Here is a 22,615-nt window from a genome sequence, read left to right on the forward strand (position 1 = left end):
GGGACAGCAATCTGCAGTTATGAAAAGCCCTTGCCCGGTATGCTGAAAAAACCACAAAGGCCTTTACATATAGGCACTACCCCTCCTGCCCAAAACCTACTCACCAAAAAAAATAGATTATTCAAACCCCCCCCCCCCCCCCAAGAACCAATTGTAAACGAACCCCTACTTCATCACCCAAATCACTCCAGCCTGGCACAACTGGGCAGCTGAATCATGTCCTTCACCAAGGCTTGATGACCTATCATAATGCCCGGATATGAGGGATGTACCATCCACAATCCTTCTCACTCCTTCTAAAGTGATATTCTGCACCCAGTAACATACACAGCATTCCAATCCAGCCCTGTTCCACTTCCTCTCCCAACTCTTTGACATAGGAGATGTATCCCTATCGAACACCCAGATGCAAGATGTGGCCAACTCACCCACTCGGTACACCTTCCTCCAGACCTCTCGCAGTCTTATCCTATCCAAACAGCGGCAGGGCCACTTCTGAAAACAGCCATGTCACATACCAGCTCTGCGGCAATTTCTGCACAGCATTTTGTGTGGGCATGAGCACCAAAAAGCTGTCCACTAGAATAAATGGACACCACTAAACTGAGGCTGCGAACAGAGTTGCCTACCCAGTAGCAGAACACATGGCTGAGCACAATATGCTTGAGTTCAGTGTCCACAGCTCGTGGTCTAATGGTTAGCATTGCTGCCTCTGGATCACAGGGTCCTGGGGTCAATTCCTGGCAGGGTTGGGGATTTTCTCTCTCTGGGGACTGGGTGTTTGGGTTGTCCTCATCATTTCATCATCATGATCATCATCATTCGTGATAGTGGCTCAATTGGACAGTGTAAAAATTGGGACTATGTACGGGCACTGATGACCGGGCAGGTGAGTGCCCCACAAACGAGTCACCATCATCATCATCGAGTTCAATGGCAGCTTTGCAAGCTGTGCCATCTAGATTTTTAACACCAGCTTCTCTGAACTATGCTGACAGTAGTTATCGTTGCAATACATCTTTAGCTCCCGTAATCCTCCCAGCCACATCTCCCCAGCAGTCTCCCCTCTTGTCATCTCCTCTAGATGGCTTGTAAACAGACTAGCATAAGTGTGTTCCATTCTGGTGCCCATGGTTGTGACACTGGTTTCTTGGAATGTCTTTCCCTCCAAGGATTAGTAGTTCTTAGTGAGGAATGGTGTAGTGGAGTTGGAACTGGAAGGTGCCTGTGTGTCAAATCCCTGTCCCGTACATCTGCTGTCTCTCCCATCCGCATTCTTATCCTGCCTCCCTCCAAGCTGCCAGCTTCCCCCAACCTCTCTCCTGCTGCTTCCCAGTTCTTTCTCCCCCCCCCCCCCCCCCCCAAATCCGTCCTGACACATCCCTCACCACAGTCCACCTGCCTGCGCGTGTGCACGCATGTGTGTGTGCATGTGCAAGCGAAGAAGAGGGACGGTGTGTGTGTGTGTGTGTGTGTGTGTGTGTGTGTGTGTGTGTGTTCCTATTGATCACTATTCAGTGTGTGGTCTCCTTTACTTCTAATTGATTTATGAGAATAGATAACTATTCACTGAATGGAAGAGGCATTGAGCAGCAGAGAGCTGTGCAGAAAAGAGTAATAAATATGGCACAACCCCAGTTAACCAAACTAAGGAGGGAAGCCATTTCAGATAACCTTTTTTTTGGCTAAGCCATGTTCATCTATGCTAGTATGTGCTGCAGTATTTTGTATTGTAATTGCAGCAGGTATTTTTAAGTTATGAGATTCAAACAAGGAGAAGGATTTTGTTGGCAACATCGTGAAATGATGATCTAGCATTTGTAGACTTAGAGAAATCTTTTGACAACATTGACTGGAATACTCTCTTTCAAATTCTGAAGGTGGCAGGGGTAAAATACAGCGAGTGAAAGGCTATTTACAATTTGTACAGAAACCAGATGGCAGCTATAAGAGTCGAGGGGCATGAAAGGGAAGCAGTGGTTGGGAAGGGAGTGAGACAGGGTTGTAGCCTATCCCCGATGTTATTCAGTCTGTATATTGAGCAAGCAGTGAAGGAAACAAAAGAAAAATTCAGAGTAGGAATTAAAATCCACAGAGAAGAAATAAAAACATTGTAATTCTGTCAGAGACAACAAAGGACCTGGAAGAGCAGCTGAACGGAGTAGACAGTGTCTTCAAAGGAGGATATAAGATGAACATCATCAAAAGCGAAACGAGGATAATGGAATGCAGTCGAATTAAATCAGGTGATGCTGAGAGTATTAGATTAGGAAATGAGTCACTTAAAGTAGTAAATGAGTTTTGCTATTTGGGGAGCAAAATAACTGATGATGGTCAAAGTAGAGAGGATATAAAATGTAAACTGGCAATGGCAAGGAAAGCGTTACTGAAGAAGAGAAATTTGTTAACATCGAGTATAGATTTAAGTGTCAGGAAGTCATTTCTGAAAGTATATTTATGGAGTGTGACCATGTATGGAAGTGAAACGTGGATGATAAATAGTTAGGACAAGAAGAGAATAGAAGCTTTCAAAATGTGGTGCTACTGAAGAATGCTGAAAATTAGATGGGTAGATCACATAAGTAATGAGGAGGTATTGAGTAGAATCAGGGAGAAGAGAAATTTGTGACCCACCTTGACTAGAAGAAGGGATCGGTTGGTAGGACAATTTTCTGAGGCATCGAGGGATCACCAATTTAGTATTGGAGGGCAGCGTGGAGGGTAAAAATCATAGGGGGATGTAGGTTGCAGTAGGTACTGAGAGATGAAGAAGTTTGCACAGGATAGAGTAGCATGGAGACCTGCATCAAATCAGTCTCTGGTCTGAAGGCCACAACAACAACAACAACAACAACAACAAGGTACCCTGTAAGTTTCAAGTACAGTTCCTAGAGTTTTTGTGACGTGGGGTCTGTAATCACGAACAAAAGAATTGCAGATGACAAACTACATTGAAACATTATTAGCTGTTCTGTAAAAGGTAGAAAGTGACATCTGCTTCTACATGGTTACTCTGCAATTCTCACTTAAGTGCCTGGCAGAGGGTTCATTGAACCATTTTCACACTACTTCTCTACCATTCCACTCTCGAATGGCGTGTGGGAAAAAGGAACACCTAAATCTTCCGTTTGAGCTCTGATTTCTCTTATTTTATTATGAGGATCATTTCTCCGTACATAGGTGGGCGTCAACAAAATATTTACACATTCGAAAGAGAAAGTTGGTGATTGAAATTTCGTAAATAGATCTCACCGCAAAGAAAACCGCCTTTGTTTCAGTGACTGCCACCCCAACTCGCGTATCATATCAGTGACACTCTCACCCCTATTGCGTGATAACACGAAACGGGCTGCCCTTCTATGCACTTTTTCGATGTCCTTCATCAATTCTACCTGGTAAGGATACCATACTGCACGAGCAATATTCCAGCAGGGGACGGACAAGTGTAATGTACGCTGCCTCTTTAGTAGGTTTGTTGCATCTTCTAAGTGATCTGCCAACAAAGTGCAGTTTTTGTTTTGCCTTCGCCACAATATTATCTATGTGGTCTTTCCAATTTAAGTTTCTCATAATTGTAATTCATAGGTAATTAGTCGAATTGACAGCCCTTAGATTTGTACGATACCCAAAATTTATCAGATTTCTTTTAGTACCCATGTGGATGACCTTGTACTTTTCTTTGTTCAGTGTTACTTGCCACTTTTCACACGATACAGAAATTCTCTCTAGATCATTTTGTAATTGGAAATGATCATCTGATGATTTTAGTAGATGGTAAATTACAGCATCATCTGCAACCAATCTGAGGGGGCTGCTCAGATTAGCACCTAGATCATTTATATAAATCAAGAACAGCAGAGGGCCTATGACACTATCTTGTGGAACGCCAGATATCACTTCTGTTCCACTTGATGATTTACCGTCTGTCACTACGAACTGTGACCTCTCTTAGTGGAAATCACGAATCTAGACACACAACTGAGACGATACTCCATATGCATACAATTTGATTAATAGTCACTTGTGAGGAACTGTATGAAAAGCCTTCTGGAAATCTAGGAATATGGAATCGATCTGAGATCCCTTGTCGACAGCACTCATTACTTCATGGGAATAAAGAGCTAGCTGTGTTGCACAAGAACGATATTTTCTGAATCCGTGTTTGTTATGTATCAATAAGTCATTTTCTTCAGGGTGATTCATAATGTTCGAGTACAGTATATGCTCCAAAATCCTACTGCAAATTGAGGTCAGTGATATGGGTCTGTAATTCAATGGGTTACTCTTATTTCCTTTCTTGAATATTGGTGTGACCTGTGCTACTTTCCAGTCCTTAGGAATAGACCTTTTGTCAAGTGAGCGGTTGTATAGGATTGCTAAGAAAGGCGCTATTGTCTGCATACTCTAAAAGGAACCTGATTGGTATACCATCTGGACTGGAAGACTTGCCTTTCTTAAGCGATTTGAGTTGTTTCGCAACATCTAAGATATCTACTTTTATGTCACTCACGCTAACAGCTGTTCTGGTTTTGAATTCTGGGATATTTACTTCGTCTTCTTTCGTGAAGGAATTACGGAAAACTGTATTTATTAACTCCGCTTTAGTGGCACCATCATCGATAACATTGCCATCGCTATCCTGCAGTGACGGTATTGACTGTTTTTTGTCACTGGTGTACGTTACATACGACTAGAATCTCTTTGGGGTTTCTACCATATTTTGAGACAATGTTTTATTGTGGAAACTATTAAAAGCATCTCGCATTGACATCCGCACTAAATTTCGAGCTTCTGTGAAACTTAGCCAGTCGTGGGGATTTTGCGTTCTTCTAAATTTGGCATGCTTTTTTCGTTGCTCCTGTAACAATGTTCTGACGTATTTTGTGGACCTTGGTGGATCAATCCCATCTCTTATTAACTTATACGGTATGAATGTATCTATTGCTGTCAATACTATATCTTTGAATTTGAGCCGCATCTGGTCTACACTTACATAATTAGCTTGGAAGGAATGGAGACTCTCTCTTGGGAAGGCATCAAGCGAATTTTTATCTTCTGTTTTAAATAGGTTTTTTTTTTTTTTTCAGTTCATGTGGCTCATGAAATAATTGTTCAAAGAAATTCTCAGAGAAAGCATTTAGTACAATTTCGGAAGATGTTTTCGGTCTACCACTGGCTTTGAATGTGTATTTTTGCCAACAAATCGAGGGTAGATTGAAGTCTCTACCAATTATAACTGTATGAGTGGGGTACTTATTTGTAATGAGATTCAAGTTTTCTTTGATGCATTCAGCTATTATATCATCTGAGTTGGGGGGTCCGTAGAAGGAGCTAATTATTATTTTGGTACGGCTGTTGAGTATAACCTCTACCCATAGTAATTCGCAGGAACTATCTATTTTAACTTCACTACAAGATAAACTACTACCAACAGACACACATACCACCACCTACTTTATTTAATCTATCCTTTCTGAACATGGTTTGCGCCTCTAAAAATTTTGGCAGAATTTATTTCCGGATTCAGCCAGCTTTCTGTTCCTATAACAATTTCAGCTTCAGTGCTTTCTATCAGCACTTGAAGCTCTGGTACTTTTCCAACACAGTTATGATAATTTACAACTAGAATAAAGACTATTGCTCGGTCGATTCTCGTCAGTTATTTTCCCTGTACCCTTTGAGACTAGAGCCCTTTTTGATCTTTCCCAAGACTGTCTTACCTAAAAACTGTCCACTCCACGCCACACGGCCCCAGCTGCCAGTGTAGCCACCTCCTGTGTGTAGTGGACACCTAACCTATTTAGCGGATCCCGAAACCCCACCACCCTATGGCGCAAGTCGAGGAATCTGCAGCCTACACAGTCATAGAAATGTCTGAGCCTCTGATTCAGACCCTCCACTCGGCTCTGTACCAAAGGGGCGCAGTCGGTACTGTCGACGATGCTTCAAATGGTGAGCTCTGGATAAAATATGAGCCTTCATAAACAAAAATCATCTCAAGATTATTATGTTTTTCGTTTTCTCTTTGACTTCAGGATTTTTATCATATTTTGCAAATTTTGTTGGTAAATCAAATGAACTTACATTTTGTAGTAGTAAACTATTGATGTTCCTGAGAATGGATACAAATACTACATACTCTTACAAAATAAAATGTCATCTGAACACAGTATTTTAATTTTAGGTAAAAAACGAAGATGAGGAATTTGAATGGGGTATTATTATTAATTTCAAGAAGGAAGGTGAGGCAACTCCAGGAAAGAAGAAGGGCAATCCTATGAATGCGCCCACCATAGTTGTGGATGTTTTGCTTCATGTAGCTGAAGGGACTGGTGGAGCAGCCTCAGGCCAGCCCAAGCCGTGCCCAGAAGGAGAGGCTGGAGAGGTTGAAGTTGTTCCAGTTCTGCACACATTGATATCAAAAATTAGTTCTCTCCGTTTGTATTATCCAAAAGATTTACGACCCCCAGATAATAGGAAATCTGTTCTGAAAACAATCCAGGTACATGTTTTATGTCAGTGTTTTAATTCCACTTGAAAGGTTTTTTATGTAAAGCATCCATTTTATGATAAATTACAGTTCAATATAAGGAATATAGTTCCAATCAAAGAATTACAAGTGATGAAGAGCAAGTTTTTATTTTAAATTGTTTATTTTTTTCATTCTCATCTTTCACAATGACTAATTTATCTTGTTTAATTTTCCTCATAGGAAGTGAAGAGACGGTTTCCAAAAGGCATACCACTTTTGAATCCAATTACAGACATGCACATAAAGGATAACATTTTTGAAGATGTTGTTAAAAAGATTACAGCGTTTGAGGAAAGGCTGTATGCTCACCCATTGCATGAAGATCCAGATTTAGATGAACTGTATGCTATGTATGAGAAGAAGTACCAGGTAATAATATTTATGAGATACGTATAATTCAGAATTGTTGTCTTGTCAAAGCATTCCCTGTTGTAGGCAATTCAATTGACTGTTGATTACTCTGAAAAGAGTGGTATCCAGATGAAATTTGCTTCTGCTGCTTATCTTACTTCTTATTCTAACCCCCCCCCCCCCCCCCCCAGAGCGCGCGTGCACACACACACACACACACACACACACACACACACACACACACACACACACTCTCTCTCTCTCTCTCTCTCTCTCTCTCTCTCTCTGTGTTATTTTTTTGCACCAAATATTATTTCTTGGTTTTAGGCCTAATGTCTGTGTAGCTGTTTCGACAATTGAAAATTCACAGTGCATTTAGTAATAGTACAGCCCACCAGGTTATTTTCAGACACTCTGTACTGTGAACAATATAAATCATGAGGGTTGGTGCATTAGAAGTAGTTTTACAAAATTGTTAAGGCTTTCGTGGCCACTTGTTGACAAACTGCCTATTGGCTTCTGTCTCGGGTTCTTCGGCCGATGTTCATCTAATGATTTTTCTGACGTTTCGCCAGCACGAGTGGCTGGCATTGTCAAAGCTTCACCCTCCAGGTACATATAGTCTGCGGCCGCGAGCTCGCCTCCAGTTCACCACCGGCAATGGAGGGTGAAGCTTTGACAATGCCAGCCACTCGTGCTGGCGAAACGTCAGAAAAATCATTAGATGAACGTCGGCCGAAGAACCCGAGACAGAAGCCAATAGGCAGTTTGTCAACAAGTGGCCACGAAAGCCTTAACAATTTTGTATTACGCCTCTACGGGGAGGAGATTTGCAGATTGTACCGACGCCTTGACCAACGACGGAAGAAGAAAGCGCGACTGATGTCCTCTCTCGCCTTTCTGTCTCGGTGCCGAGATGAATGTGCTACACCGAAGTTCTTGAGATGCAAGCGCCTATTCACCACCGCCCAAGCACATCGTATCTACGACAGAATGGAACGAGCTTTTCTTCGTGAGCGAATACATACAACACGGAGAGACTTGGCAAGAACGGATCAGGAACTTCTGGACATTTTCTATCAACTAAGTAGCAGAATGCATCGAGACGACTGGGACAAGATCGACAGCATCACTCACAGGAGGATGCAGAACGAACTCGAGCGCTGCACCGAGCGGCAAAAGAAAAAGTTTGAAAGATGCCAGAAGCAGACCGACAAGGCGATTTCCGACATGTCACACACAGTGGTCAACCTCACTGAACGACATTTGACCGAAGAGGAAGTGTCTGTTCTTCAAAAAGGAGGGAATTTCGCTATCATTCCGAGAACTATACCTATGGAGGACATCATTGCGAACACCGAAGCAGCCATTCGGACCCTTCCTTGTGAAAGGGCAGAGGAAATACGCACTGAAACAGCCAGGATACTGCGCCGAGCGAAACCACCAGCTTGCAACCTGAAGAAAGAAGAGGTACAAGCCATTAAGAATCTCAACGCTGACAAGAGTATATTAGTACTGCCTGCCGATAAGGGGAATGTGACCGTACTAATGAAGACCGAAGATTATGAGCAAAAGATCCGAGACCTATTAGATCCGACGACGTACCGAAAACTAAGCGCAGATCCGACGCAGCGTATCACTCGGAATACGAATCGATTAATCAAGGCATCTTCTCTGCCAGCGGACATACAGAGAAACCTGCGCAACACTGAAACCCTACCACCTCGGCTGTATGGATTACCCAAGATCCATAAGAACAACGTTCCACTGAGACCGATCGTTAGCGCTCCTGGCTCACCAACGTATAAACTGGCGAAACACTTGGCCTCTTTGCTCCAGCCACACGTGGGAAAGACCGACACATACATTAAGGACTCAGGACATTTCATTGAGAAGCTGAAGAAACTGAAACTTGCGCCAAACGACATCCTGGTCAGTTTTGATGTTGTTTCGTTATTTACGAAAGTGCCACTCAGCGACGCTCTGGAGCACATCGGTTCCATGTTCCCGCAAGACATCAAAAAGCTCTTCCATGCATGTCTCACCACGAGCTATTTCACGTGGAATGGCGACTTCTACGAACAGCTGGAAGGCGTTGCCATGGGTAGTCCTCTCAGTCCAGTGGTGGCCAACTTCTTCATGGAACAATTCGAAGCACAGACACTGGACTCGGCGACTTGCAAACCTAAGGTGTGGTACAGGTACGTCGATGATACTTTCGTGGTGTGGAGCCATGGTGAAGAACAGCTCGGTGAATTCCTGAGACACTTGAACAGCCTCCATGCCAACATAACATTTACCATGGAAGTGGAAAAGGACAAGACACTTCCATTTCTAGATGTGCTGGTCACAAGGGACGGCGGAAACCTGGGACACAGCGTGTATCGAAAATCGACACACACGGACCGATACCTGCACAAACTGTCAAACCACCACCCGAGCCAGAAAAGAGGCATGATTAGTACGCTCGTAACGAGAGCAGGACGAATATGTGAGCCTCAACACCTCAAACGAGAAATGCAACACCTGGAAACTGTTCTGAGGAGCAATGGGTACTCCACAAATTACATTAGAAGTGTAACAGAGCCAAACACTCGGCGAAGTAAGGAACCAGAAAAAGAAATGTCGGGTACGGCCTTTCTGCCATACATTCCCAGAGTGACGGACAGAATCGGCCGTATATTGCGCAAACACGGCGTAAAGACGATTTTCAAACCGACAAGGAAGATCAAAGAGTGTCTTAGATCGGCGAAGGAGAAAAGAGACCCACTTGCAATGTCGGGAATATACCGTATACCTTGCACATGCGGAAAAGTTTATGTCGGAATGACTGGACGATCCATTAACACCAGGATCAAAGAGCATAAGCGACATTGCAGGTTGGGGCAGGTGGAGAAATCGGCCGTGGCAGAGCACGCACTGAATGAGACCGACCACGTAATAAAATTCGCCGACACGGAAGTTCTGGCTGTAGAGAAGCACTATCACACGCGCTTGTTCAGAGAAGCTGTAGAAATCCAAAAACACGCGAACAGTTTCAACAAGAAAGAGGAAAGCCTTAAGGTAAACGGATCCTGGCTTCCCGTACTGCAGCGAACGACCGTCGCAGGTAGCAAGAGGAGAACCGCACCGGAAATGACCGCGGAGAAGCCCTCGGACGTTGGCGCGCCAGGTACATATAGTCTGCGGCCGCGAGCTCGCCTCCAGTTCACCACCGGCAATGGAGGGTGAAGCTTTGACAATGCCAGCCACTCGTGCTGGCGAAACGTCAGAAAAATCATTAGATGAACGTCGGCCGAAGAACCCGAGTCAGAAGTAGTTTTGCTAGTTTTGTTATATGGAAGGTCTGTGTACATACTTCTTATTGATACCATCAAGTATGCCTAATATATGTCATCCATTTGATTATTTTATGTTGAGTTCTTGTCATTAGACTATAATATCTATCAGGATATCATTGAAACAGATGTAGGAAGAAACACACACTAGTATGTGGTACTATACCCTGACAAGCACAAGTAGTCTCTATCTATTGTGCTTATTTACATTTTGTATATGTCTTGGCTTGATTGTATAAAATGGGGTAGTTAAAATGCTTTACAGTGGATAGTCAGAAAATTTCAACTATCACCTATTAAAAAATTAAGATTTTAAAATATTGTACATGCCTGGAGCAGCACCTGTAGGATGAAATCTCTGTGAATAATAATAATAATAAGCAGCCAATCAACTGCAAAGTGGAAAGTTTATTTAAACCTCTTGACCATAGTTTCAATGTTTATAAAAGCTGCTTTTCAGGTGGAAAGTAGTCACAACCTAAACTTGTTGTAATAATTCATTACAAATACAAAAATTATTCGAACTTAGTAGGTTACATGTTGTAGCAGAGGTATGTTAAAATATAGTCGAAAGGCATTGGTAAAATTTCACCCCCATAAGGCTTCACCTGTTATAAGAAAGAGAAATTTTTAACATTTTTCTCACAAAGATAGATCCATTTTGAATAAACGAGTGCAATTAAAAAAATAGAAATTTTGATGATGGTTTTAGAGCCCCAATTTCATTAATGTTGCGGAAGTGGCTTGATCTTCCATATGGTTGTTGGATATGTCATTATCTTCATCTGTTAATGCTGGTAGTACTCTGTTTCTTCTCTGTTCTGATGTTAGTGTACTTCTTGAAGTTTTGATGCTCACAGTTTCTCAGATACATTGTTTTTTTCTTTTTTTTCTTTTTTTTTCCCTAATGTATACATTTTCTTTTCTCCCCCGCACCCCCCTAATCCCAACTCTCTCCACCCCCCCCCCTCTTTATAAAATTAAAAAAGGAATCCCTCTGGTCTTATTTTGTTACTTATTATTTAAATTATCTCACAGTGTATGTATTTCATTTTACTGCAATAATCTTTTCTTGGTTGTAACTTACTACTTGTTGACATTTTGTTAATTTTAGATTTGTATGCAGCTAAATATGATCTGGTTTTCAATGTCATAATTTTTATTTCTAACATTTTAAGGAAGTTTAGCATAATGAAGTTCATTCACTATTCTGCACTCTCCTTTCACACATTACTGGGTGGTTATAATTAAACTTTCCTTGTCTAACACATTATAACATAGAAACTAATTACCGTACTAGTACCAAAGTTGGTAACATTAATGTCCAGAGTATGGGATGCATAATTTCTATGCAACACAGTGCCACTGAAAAGTTCCAACCGTGGCCACCGGGTGCCGTGATCGGTCATTGTGATTCATAGTCTCACACACCTGACCAGTTCAGTGCACTTGTTGACATGTCAACATGAGCTTGGACAAAAGGAGCAGGGCATTATTGGTGAAGCTCTGTTATCACAACAGTAATGCTGCAGGTGTACTTTGAGAATATCACTGGCTGAAAGGATTACAGGAGGATCCTCTTTCTCCACCTGCTGTGCGAAGCATGATGAAGAATTTTGAATCAACTGGAGAACTGGGCGTCGCTCAGGGAAGAGGCCGATGACTGGTTGCACCGCACATTGTTGATGAAATCCCTGTTGCTATAGCAGACAATGCTGTGTGAAATTCCTGATCATCAGGCAGTGCGTGTGCTGTGTCGTAACAGTTGAACATCCTGTGGTCCACTGTACGGAAGGTGCTTCGAACCATTCTCAAATGGTATCCGTACAAGATCCATATTGTACAGCAGCTTGCACCACAGGATGCACTACGACATGTTGACTTCCCTCTCCACTTTTTAGCAAGGATTGAAGTTGATGAGGGGACCATCCTATGGACAGATGAAGCTCATTTTTCTCTGACGGGTGAGGTGACCACACAGAATTGCCGAGTGTGGGGATCTCCACCTCCAGTCACGATGCATAAAGTTTCTCTGTATGGTGAATGTGTCACTGTATGGTGTGGCTTGATGGCTATGTCCATCATTGGCCCATTCTTTTTTTGAACAGGTTGGCACTTAAGGACCAAAGACTTGCAGTGTGACTAGCCTGCCTTACTGCGGTATGCTTCACCAGCATGTCATACCTGCCCTACAGGAGAGAGACGCTTTGAACTCAACCGCACATCACTTGTGAAGTGCACCTGCTTCTCCAAAACACATTTGGCAACAATCAAATTATCAATCAGCCGTTTCCAAATGCTTGGCCGGATGATCACCTAAGTCACACGCCCTGTGATTTCTGCTTGTGGGGCTACCTGAAGGACAGAGTTTGCAAGGGGAACATTCACATGTGCTGATCTGAAGCGTAGCTTATCGAGAGAGGTAGCCAGCATACCTACTGAGATGCTTTGTTCTGCTGTGCAGAATGCAATCCTGCACTTTTGGGCTCTTCTGGACACTGATGAGCACCATATTCAGCCCATTTTGTAGCAATAATGGTACAGGCATGTAATTTTATGATGTACCATAGCAGCACATTAAAATTGTTTCAATTGAATTGATTCTGCATTATTTCTCTTCCCATGTCCTTTATATTAGTGCTACCAAATTTGGTCCTCTTATGGTAATTAGTATTTCAGCTTAATTTTCACTATAAAGAATTGAAAATTTTATGCATGTGCGGTATCAACAAGTGCGCTGAGTGAGATATGCAAGTCTGCAGAATCTCATAAGTCATTCATGTGGTATTGTTTATTTAATAATATTATAAAAAGATAAGGATAAACACAGATGTACAACTTCTTTCATTTTATAGGTATTGTTTGAGTGAGAAGAGGAATAAAAAAATCTAAAAGCTTTCAAGTCATGAAAAATATTTGTAATTCTAAAAATAAAATCTTATCAGAGGGGAGAATAATTAGAGGGGAAAAGCATATCGGGGATTAAAGATAATGACCAAATTGTCCACAACACCAAGCATATGGCAAACCCCTTTAATAATCATTTTCTAAATATGACTGAGAGATTCAATACAGTCAGTTCTAAAGAAAAAGCAGTGCAGTATATGCAATGATGAAATCAGGAAAATAATTAACTGTCTTAAAAGAGAAAGCTAGTATTGTGTCTTGCACCAATTGAAATTGCTTTGTATGTAAAAGTAATTTGTATTCCCAGGTCGCTGAGGAGCTGAAGGCTGTTAAACAAGAATTGAAGCAAGCAAAATCATTACTACAGATGGATGAACTTAAGTGTAGGAAAAGAGTTTTAAGAAGGTTAGGCTATTGTACAGCTGCTGATGTAATTGAAATGAAGGGAAGAGTTGCATGTGAACTGAGCAGGTAAGAATTCCTAAGAAGTGAATACCAGGACAATAGATTGGGAGTGGTGTTGGCAATTTTGTTTGATATGCAGTCTCTCCATACAGAGCCACATGAAGTTCTCAGTCAGATGACATGATGGCAGACTATTCCTTTTGTCAGAAAAGTTCCAGGAAAGGATTAAAAAAAAAAATAGAAGATTGCATTTAACATGTAATAATCCTAGTTCCTATCAAAGTAATCCTCTTGGCTATCTACACACAGTTGCCAGTATTTCTGGAGGTCTTGGAAGCAAACAGGGAAATTTTCAACTGTGATGCAGGGAAGCTCATTTATCATGCCCGTTGGATGTCTGCTAAATATTTAAAGCTTTTCTCTCTGTCGCCTTTTCACTCACGGAAACAAGAAAAAATCACAGGGTGAGAGGTCGGGCGAATATGGCGGATGTAGGATGGTAATAACAGACAGAATATCTGACCAGATACTCAGTAACAGTTAAAGCAGTATGGAGTCTAGCATTGCCATGCAGTAAGAACTAGCCGTGAGAGCGCCACAAATCAGAGTGGCGATGTCAAATAGTGTATTGCAAACATTTCAAGACTTAGATGTAAGTAGTTTGGTTCACTGTTTGACTTGGAGGAACATACTCATGGTGAGCCAATCAAAATGAGCTTGGTCTCGAAAGGTGTCATTTGACCCTTCTTGAGACTGGTGATCCAGGACTCCACCATTCACCATTTTGACACTTTGTGTGAGGGTCATACTGGTAGCACAAACTTTCACACCAGCTATAACCTTTGACAGAAATGCCAGATCAGTCTGGCTCTATCCAGTAGCTCAGCAGAAATTCTTTGTCTTTCCTCGTTCTGTTCATCTGTTAGTATGTGAGGGACAAGTTTTCCGTTAAGTTTCCATTTCTCTAAATCTTCGCGTAAAATCTTATTAGACACATCTCGATTAAAATTTAGTTCTTCTGATAGTTCACATACAGTTACATGACTGTCTTCTCGCAGTAACTGCCTTATAAGCTCTAAATTTGCACCGGTATGTGCTGTAGATGGGCGACCAGGTCTGGGATTGTCTTACACTGAATCTCTGCCTTCAGGAAAACTTTTGTGCCACTCGAAATCACGACTTCCTGAAAGCGCTTCACCTCCAGATACTTGCTTAACCATTATCCATGTTTCACTAGGGGTTTTCCCGAGCTTTACACAGAAGTTAATATTTGCTCTTTGCTTGCAGTCAGCATCCGTTGTGTCACCATAACTAATGCGGCAAGAACCCAAACAGTGTGTTTTTAAGCACTGCTATCCCACCAAGTGAGTTTGCGCAAAAACATGGCCAACGGCATTTCAAGGATGCACACATACCAGGTAACATAAAAGAACTTTTTTTCTTATTTAGTATGGCTTACCCAGAAATAAGAAAACTGTCCTGGAACTTTTCTGATAAAGGGAGTATTTTGATATGTATTGTAACATTCTAGTAATGGCATTTACGTGGATGTGTGATACACTAAAATTCTGCATCTCTCTTTGAAATTACTGCCTATTACTAGGAGACAAAATGATTAATTAGTACATTCCATTATTAAACGAAATTCCATGTACTGCAGATAAAACTTAGGAGAAAGAAGACTGATAAGTTGAGGAAAGTTGAAAAGGAGGAGCAATTTAGTCCAGCCACAGGTTTGAGAGAGACCCCATATGCTGTGAGGGCAAGGGAAGATGAAGCTGAAGAGGGAGGTGTTGGAGAAAATAGGTCAGACATAGTACATATGTAAGCATTTTTCCAGCATTAGTCCAGAGGTGATGGTGTGAGATGGGGGTGAGAGAAGATGGGGTGAGAGAAGTAAGGATTGATTAAAATAAGGAGAAAGAAGAGATGGAATGAAGGTGCAGTAAAGAACTAGGAGGAAAGTGGAAAATGCAGAAACCAAAAAGAGAGAGGGAAAGATAAAGATAAAATAAACCTATTTTTTACCTTTTTTCCTACTTGTAAATGTATCTGTCAACAATACTTGGAATATCGCCTATTGAAGGCAAGTATTGCTCAACCATTGTGTCTTTGTAATTTTACAGTTTTCTGAAATTAATTTTCTTTTGATGCAAATCACTATCATTTGCACACCTAGTCAAGTCTTTTTAATAACTTATTATTTGGATCATTTAAGAGTGAAGTAGGGAGTTCCAGTTCTCTCTTCAAAAGATTGTGTGTAAGACAGACAATACCTCATCTTGCAAATAATTTCTTAAAGCATAGACCACTATTTTTTGTAAAGTCAGTTTAAATCCAAATGCACCAGAAGGACAATTGCTAGTGAATATGCTGTTCAATACATTTGTTGAACGTTTAATGTAGAGTAGATGAACTTCATGCTAAAGCTGTTACTACAGAATGAAATGCTGTCAACATTTTTGTCCAGTCCTTCCAGTAATCTTACCAAATCATGATTAGCTTAAAACCTGTATGGACATACTGTCTCAAACTTGAAATATATGACATGTCATTATGAGGTTAAAAGTTATCTGGGACTACAGAGCCTTTCATTGCTGAAAACGATTCACCCGTACCCATTTTATCACTAAGTTTATAAACTGTGGCACTTCAGTTCACTTATGACAACAGTCTCACATTACCCATTAACATGGGCTACATAGAGATACTTTCGGTGCATGGGATATCACTGATCATCGCCTTACCACATTTATATGTAGGTCAGCAGCCTTGATTTTAATGACTTGTGAAGTATGTATTGCTCTCGATGAACCTAGTCTGCGGTATTCCTCTACTGAGCCATGTGACACAGTGGTGAGACACAGAATTCAAATTTTGAAACTGGAGGATTTAAATCCCCATCTGGTTATTCAGGTTTAGCTTTTCTGTGGTCTCCATAAATGATTTAAAGCAAATGCTGGACCGGCTCCTTTGAAAACACATTAAATATCTCCTATTCAAACTTACGTCCTTTTTATCAGTGTGACTTTAATCCTTAACTCTCTTCCTGTAGGGATCCTCAACAATTTCAGTCTTATGGATCACAGGATAATGCAGTAATGAAGCTTTTGGAAATTTTGAGCTTCTAAAGCATTTTTGAGCTCTTGGCTATGGACTTCCTTGACTAGTGTTGTAAAAGGGGTTTTCAGTAAGTAATGCAACACTTTTTTTCTGAAAGGCTGTTGGTTTTATTATGGATTTCAATGCACCATATTATTCCCCACTTTTTTGGCTACACAGCCCTGTTTCTCAACACGGTCTCCCTTCAGTGTGATGGGCTTGTGCTGCCTTACATAGTACCACTCCCTGGTCGCAGCCAGTGTTTTGCTGCATCAATAACCTCACTGTCATCCATGTTCTGCTTCCAGTGGAGTGCATCCTTCATTGGGCCAAACAGACTTAAGTCAGAAGGCACAAGATTGGGCTGTGGGGAGGATAAAGAAGAGCAGTCCAGTGACGTTTTGTGAGCTGCTCTAAGGTGTGAAGTCATTTCTTCAATTTCCTGAGGATATCACAGTACACTTCAGAGATATTTGTTAAACCAAGATGGAGGACATCAAACTCTTTAAGAGTCCCAGAAGACCATTGGCATGACTTTACTGGCTGAGGGTGCAGACTTGAACTTTTTCTTTGTAGGAAATGTTCTGTGGTGGCACTCCATGGATTGCCGTTTTGTTACCAGTTCAAAGTGATGAACACATGTTTCATCACCTGTGATGATGTTTGTCAAAAGATTATCATGATCAGCCCTGTAATGTGCAAGCAATTCCGCATAGATGGTCCTCTGTTGTTCATTATGGTCTTCTGTTAGGCGACGAGGAACTCATTGGGCACACACTTTGAGTACTCCAACTGGTGGACGAGTGTGTCTGCAGTGCTAACAGGAACGCCCAGCTGTGCACTGAGGTGTTTGATTGCGATCTGTCTATCACTTTGAATGAGTGTGGCCACATATTCCAGCATTGCAGGAGTTACAACTGTATGTGGCCGGCCTGCAGGCAGGAGATTGGACAGGTTTGTGCGATGTTGCGTTGAAAACAGACACCTCGTCCCCAAAGACTTTCCATGCTTTTGTTCACTGGCAGGTCTCCATAGATATTCTGCAAGTGCCTATGAATATCTGTGATGCTCTGGTTTTCTGCCTAAAGAAACTCAATTACAGCCCTCTGCTTGGAATGCACCTCCATTACAGATGCCATTTTAAGGGAACATATAGCACCACCATCTATCGGAACTTCACTATGTCCCACAACAAATTCTGCATTTTTCAGTGAAAATTTGCTGAGTGAAAATTTGCTGAGTAAAAAAGCCTTGCATTACTTATTGAATACCCCTCGTAGTATCACTATTATAGGATTTTCGAAAAAGTTGTAATGAACAACTGAAACATGTCTAGCAGTGGCTAAGAAATCTTCTCTGGAATTTACTATTTGCAGTGAGAGTCAATACATCCTTTGTCAAAACTTATGATAAGACAGTTACATTTTCATCTTTTGCTGTTAACTCTTTTTATTTAGTTAGAAATTCAGTCTTTACATGATATCATTTGGTTCTTGCTACTTCATTGGCATTCTAAACCATCTATTTTACATTTTCAGTGGGGATGAACTGCTTATGACAGAAATGATATTCAATGGCATGTTCAATGACCTTTCAGTACCGCAGTCTGTTGCACTTTTGAGTTGTTTTGTGTGTGATGAGAAGAGTTCGGAAATGCCAAAGAGGTCAGAAGAGTTAGCTGGTCCCTTGAGACAAATGCAGGTATCAATATAATTCCTATAACATTTTGCTGTATACTTCTCAGTAAATTATGTGGTTAGATGACTTAAAGATTTACTCCTTGTTGTTGTGTTGTAATGATTGCCTTTTCACCTTTGTAAATACTGTGTCTTTGTGAAAAATCTCAAGCTTTTGTAGGCTTTGGATTCTGTATTAAGCCGAGTGAGTCAGTTCTTGGGCCAGAGAAAGATAAGTGCATACCAACTCCTCTGTATCAGAGTTGGATAAACTACTATGCTGTCCAGATGAACCTCTCCGTGATAACTGTTTCATTTGCACCCAGTGAGTTGATGTGCTAAATAAACCTCCAGTAGAAAACCCACGAATTGTGATACAGAAAAGTGTGTTTCAGTAGTGAAATGTGGCACCACTGATTGGTTTCAAATATTGCAGTGCTACAAATGGAGGGGGGGGGGGGGGGGGGGGAGAAAGGGGCGAGAGAGAGAGAGAGAGAGAGAGAGAGAGAGAGAGAGAGAGAGAGAGAGAGAGAGAGATTCATAATAAGTAAATTTTAATTTTCAATATGTACAGATCCCCACTATGAAACTTTTGAGCAGTTTGTTAGACACCACGATTCTTTGCTACGCAAGCTGTTAGGCAGAAAGCAGCTGTTAATGATTTCTAATTATTTCATTGTAAATTTTCTGAAGGCTTGTGAGAGGAAAAATGCTCTAGGAATACATTCTATCATACACTTTTATTTCAGTAATTAATTTTCCAGTGAGTGTGGATGGTTCTGATAAGATCCGATCGATAATTTCTTTGGAGACAAATCTCAAAACAAGCAAAATAATTTATACTTCAAATGAATCGATTCCTGCATAGCTAGTTGCTATAAACATCTGGTGGTACAATATTGAGATACTGCTGTAGCAATCGACTGCGATAACTAATTTATAACAAGTGGAGTAGATTAAATTTGTAGTGAATGGAACTTGAATGTAAAATTTCACATGTCTATGGTTGGTTTGTGTTGTTGTTGGAAAACACCTTTTTCAGTAAAGTGATTAGAAAGGACATAAAATAATGACATAAAAACCTACACTGTGGTGATAGATATGGGATTAGAGTATCTAGTGTTGGATATAGATATGGGATTGGAGTATCTTGTGTTGGATATAGATATGGGATTGGAGTATGTTGTATTGGAAACTCGAAATAAAAGTGACAGAGGAGGGTAATGTCACTATTGGCCTGTAATAACGTTGAGTGACTAGTTCAGTTTGCATAGCGGCAATTGGTGGTGTCACTGTATCTGCCAAGCAGTGACAATCAAGTATACTTCTTAGACCTGTGGCAGACAGAGATAGTGCTGTGTGTTCTGGTGAGTGAAGCCTGGAGAAATGGGTCCACACATAAGGGAGAGGCCTTGGCAATGACATTTGCTGACAGTAGGCGCAATATATCCAAGAGGGTGTGACAAGGTCTGTCGTGGAGCCACTCCACCGAGCTGTGTCTCTTGATCAAAATGGTCCTCTAAGTGTTAGAAAACTACAGACGGCATTAGCAGCAGTGTTAGACATTACCTCGCAGAGCTGGGTTTTGGAAGGTGTGATAAAGTGTCCATATGGCTGTGTGAGACATAGCAAAAAGGCACAGTGCTAAGGTTGAATCTCATTATGGATGCTAAAACAATTCTTGGTCATGGGAGGTAAATGCTGTCCCTTAATTAGAAACCAAGGTGGGTTGTGTGCTTTCAAGAGCAAAGATTTTTCCAATGCTGCAATAATTGCAGCAGTAGTGACCTGAGACATGTGAAACACTAAAGGGAAGTGAGATATGCTATTGATCACAATAAGTCACATGGAGCCCAAAAATGGCAAAATTTAAGTGAAGATGCTCCCACAGGTTCGTAGTGTCTGGGAAGGGAGAGCATCATTGGGAAGATGCAGCATTTTGAGCCTGAGAAGTGGAACATTCATGAACCAGGTCGGCAATCTCTGAGTCAAAATTTGTCCAAAATATGTTTTGTTGGGTCACAGTTTTCATTAGGGACATGCCTCAGTGGATGTTGTGTAGGAAGCAAAGCACTTGTGGCTGAAGGAAGGGAGGAATCAGGATGCAGCAGTGGTCTTCATCTGAGACCCCCAACAGAACCCCTTGGTTTAAGTGTTATTGATGCCATCATGGCTACTAGGGATGAAATTTGGATCCAGGAGGTATGTGCAACAACTTTTGTTGTACAAAGTGAGCGAGGTGGCTTAATGTCGGGTTGTTGTCTGTGGTGACCAAGGAAAGGTTGAATTGGTTGAATTCAGATCTGAATCAAGCTGGAAACACACCAGTACATTATGGCTTAAGTCTGGGTCAGTTCCCATAGGGAATCGGGGCACAAACAAATTTGTGTGTAATCTTGCTGCTCGATAGTGGATAGAATAATGGAAGTTGTACAAGTACAGTGCCCAGCCCTGGAAGTAATTGGGTAGTCAAATGTGGAAAGTGATGCATAGGGCCAAAGGTAGTGGGCAATGGATGATGAGCAGCAAAAACATTACACTTGTGTCCATAAAACAATAACTTAAATTTCTGAACTGCACAAATGATAGTGAGGGCCTCCTGCTCTATTCAGGAATAACTTAGATGAGATGTGGATCAGGTCTTGAAAGCAAATGTGACATGGCAGTCACTGGCGTAGCAGTATCTGCTGTAAAGGATGGCACTGATACCTTGGGAATTCATCAGTTCCTACTACCAAAGGCATGCGAGAGATGTGTGTTGTCAAGTGAAAGTGCCCTTAAGGAAATTATGGAAAGCCTAAATCTTAAGGTCTTGGACGGGTATTTGAACCATCGTCATCCTGAATGTGAGTCCAGTGTGCTAAACACTGTGCCGCCTTGCTCGGTTTGACTGACGGTAATAGGCATTAAAATGTCTCCATGTTAGTCTATCCAGCTCTTTTTTAGAGTCAGAAGCATTGGATGTATGGGAACTGTCACTTTAGTAATGACTGAGCTTTGAAATCAGTTGTCTTTCCCAATCCAAGATTTGAGCACATCTATCACAGAGAGTTTTAAGGAGAGGCAAGGCTTTCAAATTGCATGGTATGCCCCAGCCCCCCCCCCCCCCCCCCTTACCCCCACCAACCAGATTGCTTCTCCCATCGTACACTGTTGCTTGCAGCCTGGCATAGGCAGCCAGAGACTTTGGTAGTGTGTGTGTGTGTGTGTGTGTGTGTGTGTGTGTGTGCGCGCGCGCGCGCATGGGTGTGGGTATGAGCATGCATGATTTGTTTTTGCATTGAATGTGTGTGTATGTTGTTTGTCTAACCCAGAAGAATACCTTTTGGCCGGAAGCTTATTTGTTTAGCAGTCTCTTTGTTATGCCAGTCTGGACTCCAATAAATGGCAAATATGTCCTTACTCCATCCTGTGTTTTCCATTGTTTGAACTTCTGTAAAGTGTTTGTTGAGGCCCATGAAACCACTTCTGATGTCATCTGGCCACATTCCTTTATCCATGTAAGTAACTTTGTTGTAATACCTACCTTAGGACATACATAGCTCCAACACATGCAAGACGTGATATGAGGAAATGCATGTGCTTTGTGAAATGGCCTTTTTAATTTCTGTAAAGTGGTTTAATGTTGCCATTAGTATCTGTTTACAAAACTAATGTTTTGTGCAACCGGCTTCTTTCTCTCTCCTTTCTTTTTTTTCCCCATAGGATCTGGCACGGAGGATAGCAAGAGTCAGCGCAGAAGCAAAATTAGATGTAAATGAAGATAATTATGTAGATCAATTTAAACCGTTCCTTATGGATGTTCTGTATGCATGGTGCAAGGGAGCTACATTTTTGCAGCTCTGTAAAATGACAGACATATTTGAAGGTAAGTTGAAAAACTTAATTGTAGTTGTACATTGGAAGGTCAGGTAACGTACCTTTGAATCTAACATAAACAATATATTCAAAGATGTGTCACTTCTGTTGCGTTACAATAGATTAGCAAAATTCAGTGCATGCTGTGCTACTTCACTGGTGTCCATGGGTCTCAGCTTTAAAACCAAGCCTGACATTTTGGGACAACTTAAAGTTTACTATTAACTTCATATGAGAATTAAACTCAATGTGATTAATTACTGCTAGTGGCAGCAGGAAGGAATGTTAGACCCAACTAATAAAAGTACCTATCTTTAGAATTTCGAGGAGTGTGTTTTGGCTTTCTCGAAATTTACGAATGCTTCGGTTTACCTTCCTTCAGTCTATCTTTTAAGATGAGTTGTAGGGACATATTGTATTACATGTTCCTACAGTTCTCTGAAACC

The 22,615-nt window shown here is 41.3% G+C and overlaps 1 protein-coding gene across 1 annotated transcript in view; it reads left to right on the top strand.

The window, feature by feature from the left end:
- LOC126187470 (exosome RNA helicase MTR4) overlaps nt 1–22,615 on the top strand; it is a 117,023-nt gene that overhangs the window by 89,042 nt on the left and 5,366 nt on the right. Inside the window, exons 11-15 of the mRNA XM_049928568.1 lie at nt 6,185–6,502; nt 6,713–6,901; nt 13,436–13,599; nt 18,174–18,336; nt 22,017–22,179. Coding sequence (XP_049784525.1) covers nt 6,185–6,502; nt 6,713–6,901; nt 13,436–13,599; nt 18,174–18,336; nt 22,017–22,179 — 997 coding nt within the window. The remainder of the gene's footprint in view (nt 1–6,184; nt 6,503–6,712; nt 6,902–13,435; nt 13,600–18,173; nt 18,337–22,016; nt 22,180–22,615) is intronic.

Source organism: Schistocerca cancellata, chromosome 5, assembly GCF_023864275.1.
Source record: "Schistocerca cancellata isolate TAMUIC-IGC-003103 chromosome 5, iqSchCanc2.1, whole genome shotgun sequence".
Lineage (NCBI taxonomy): Eukaryota > Metazoa > Arthropoda > Insecta > Orthoptera > Acrididae > Schistocerca > Schistocerca cancellata.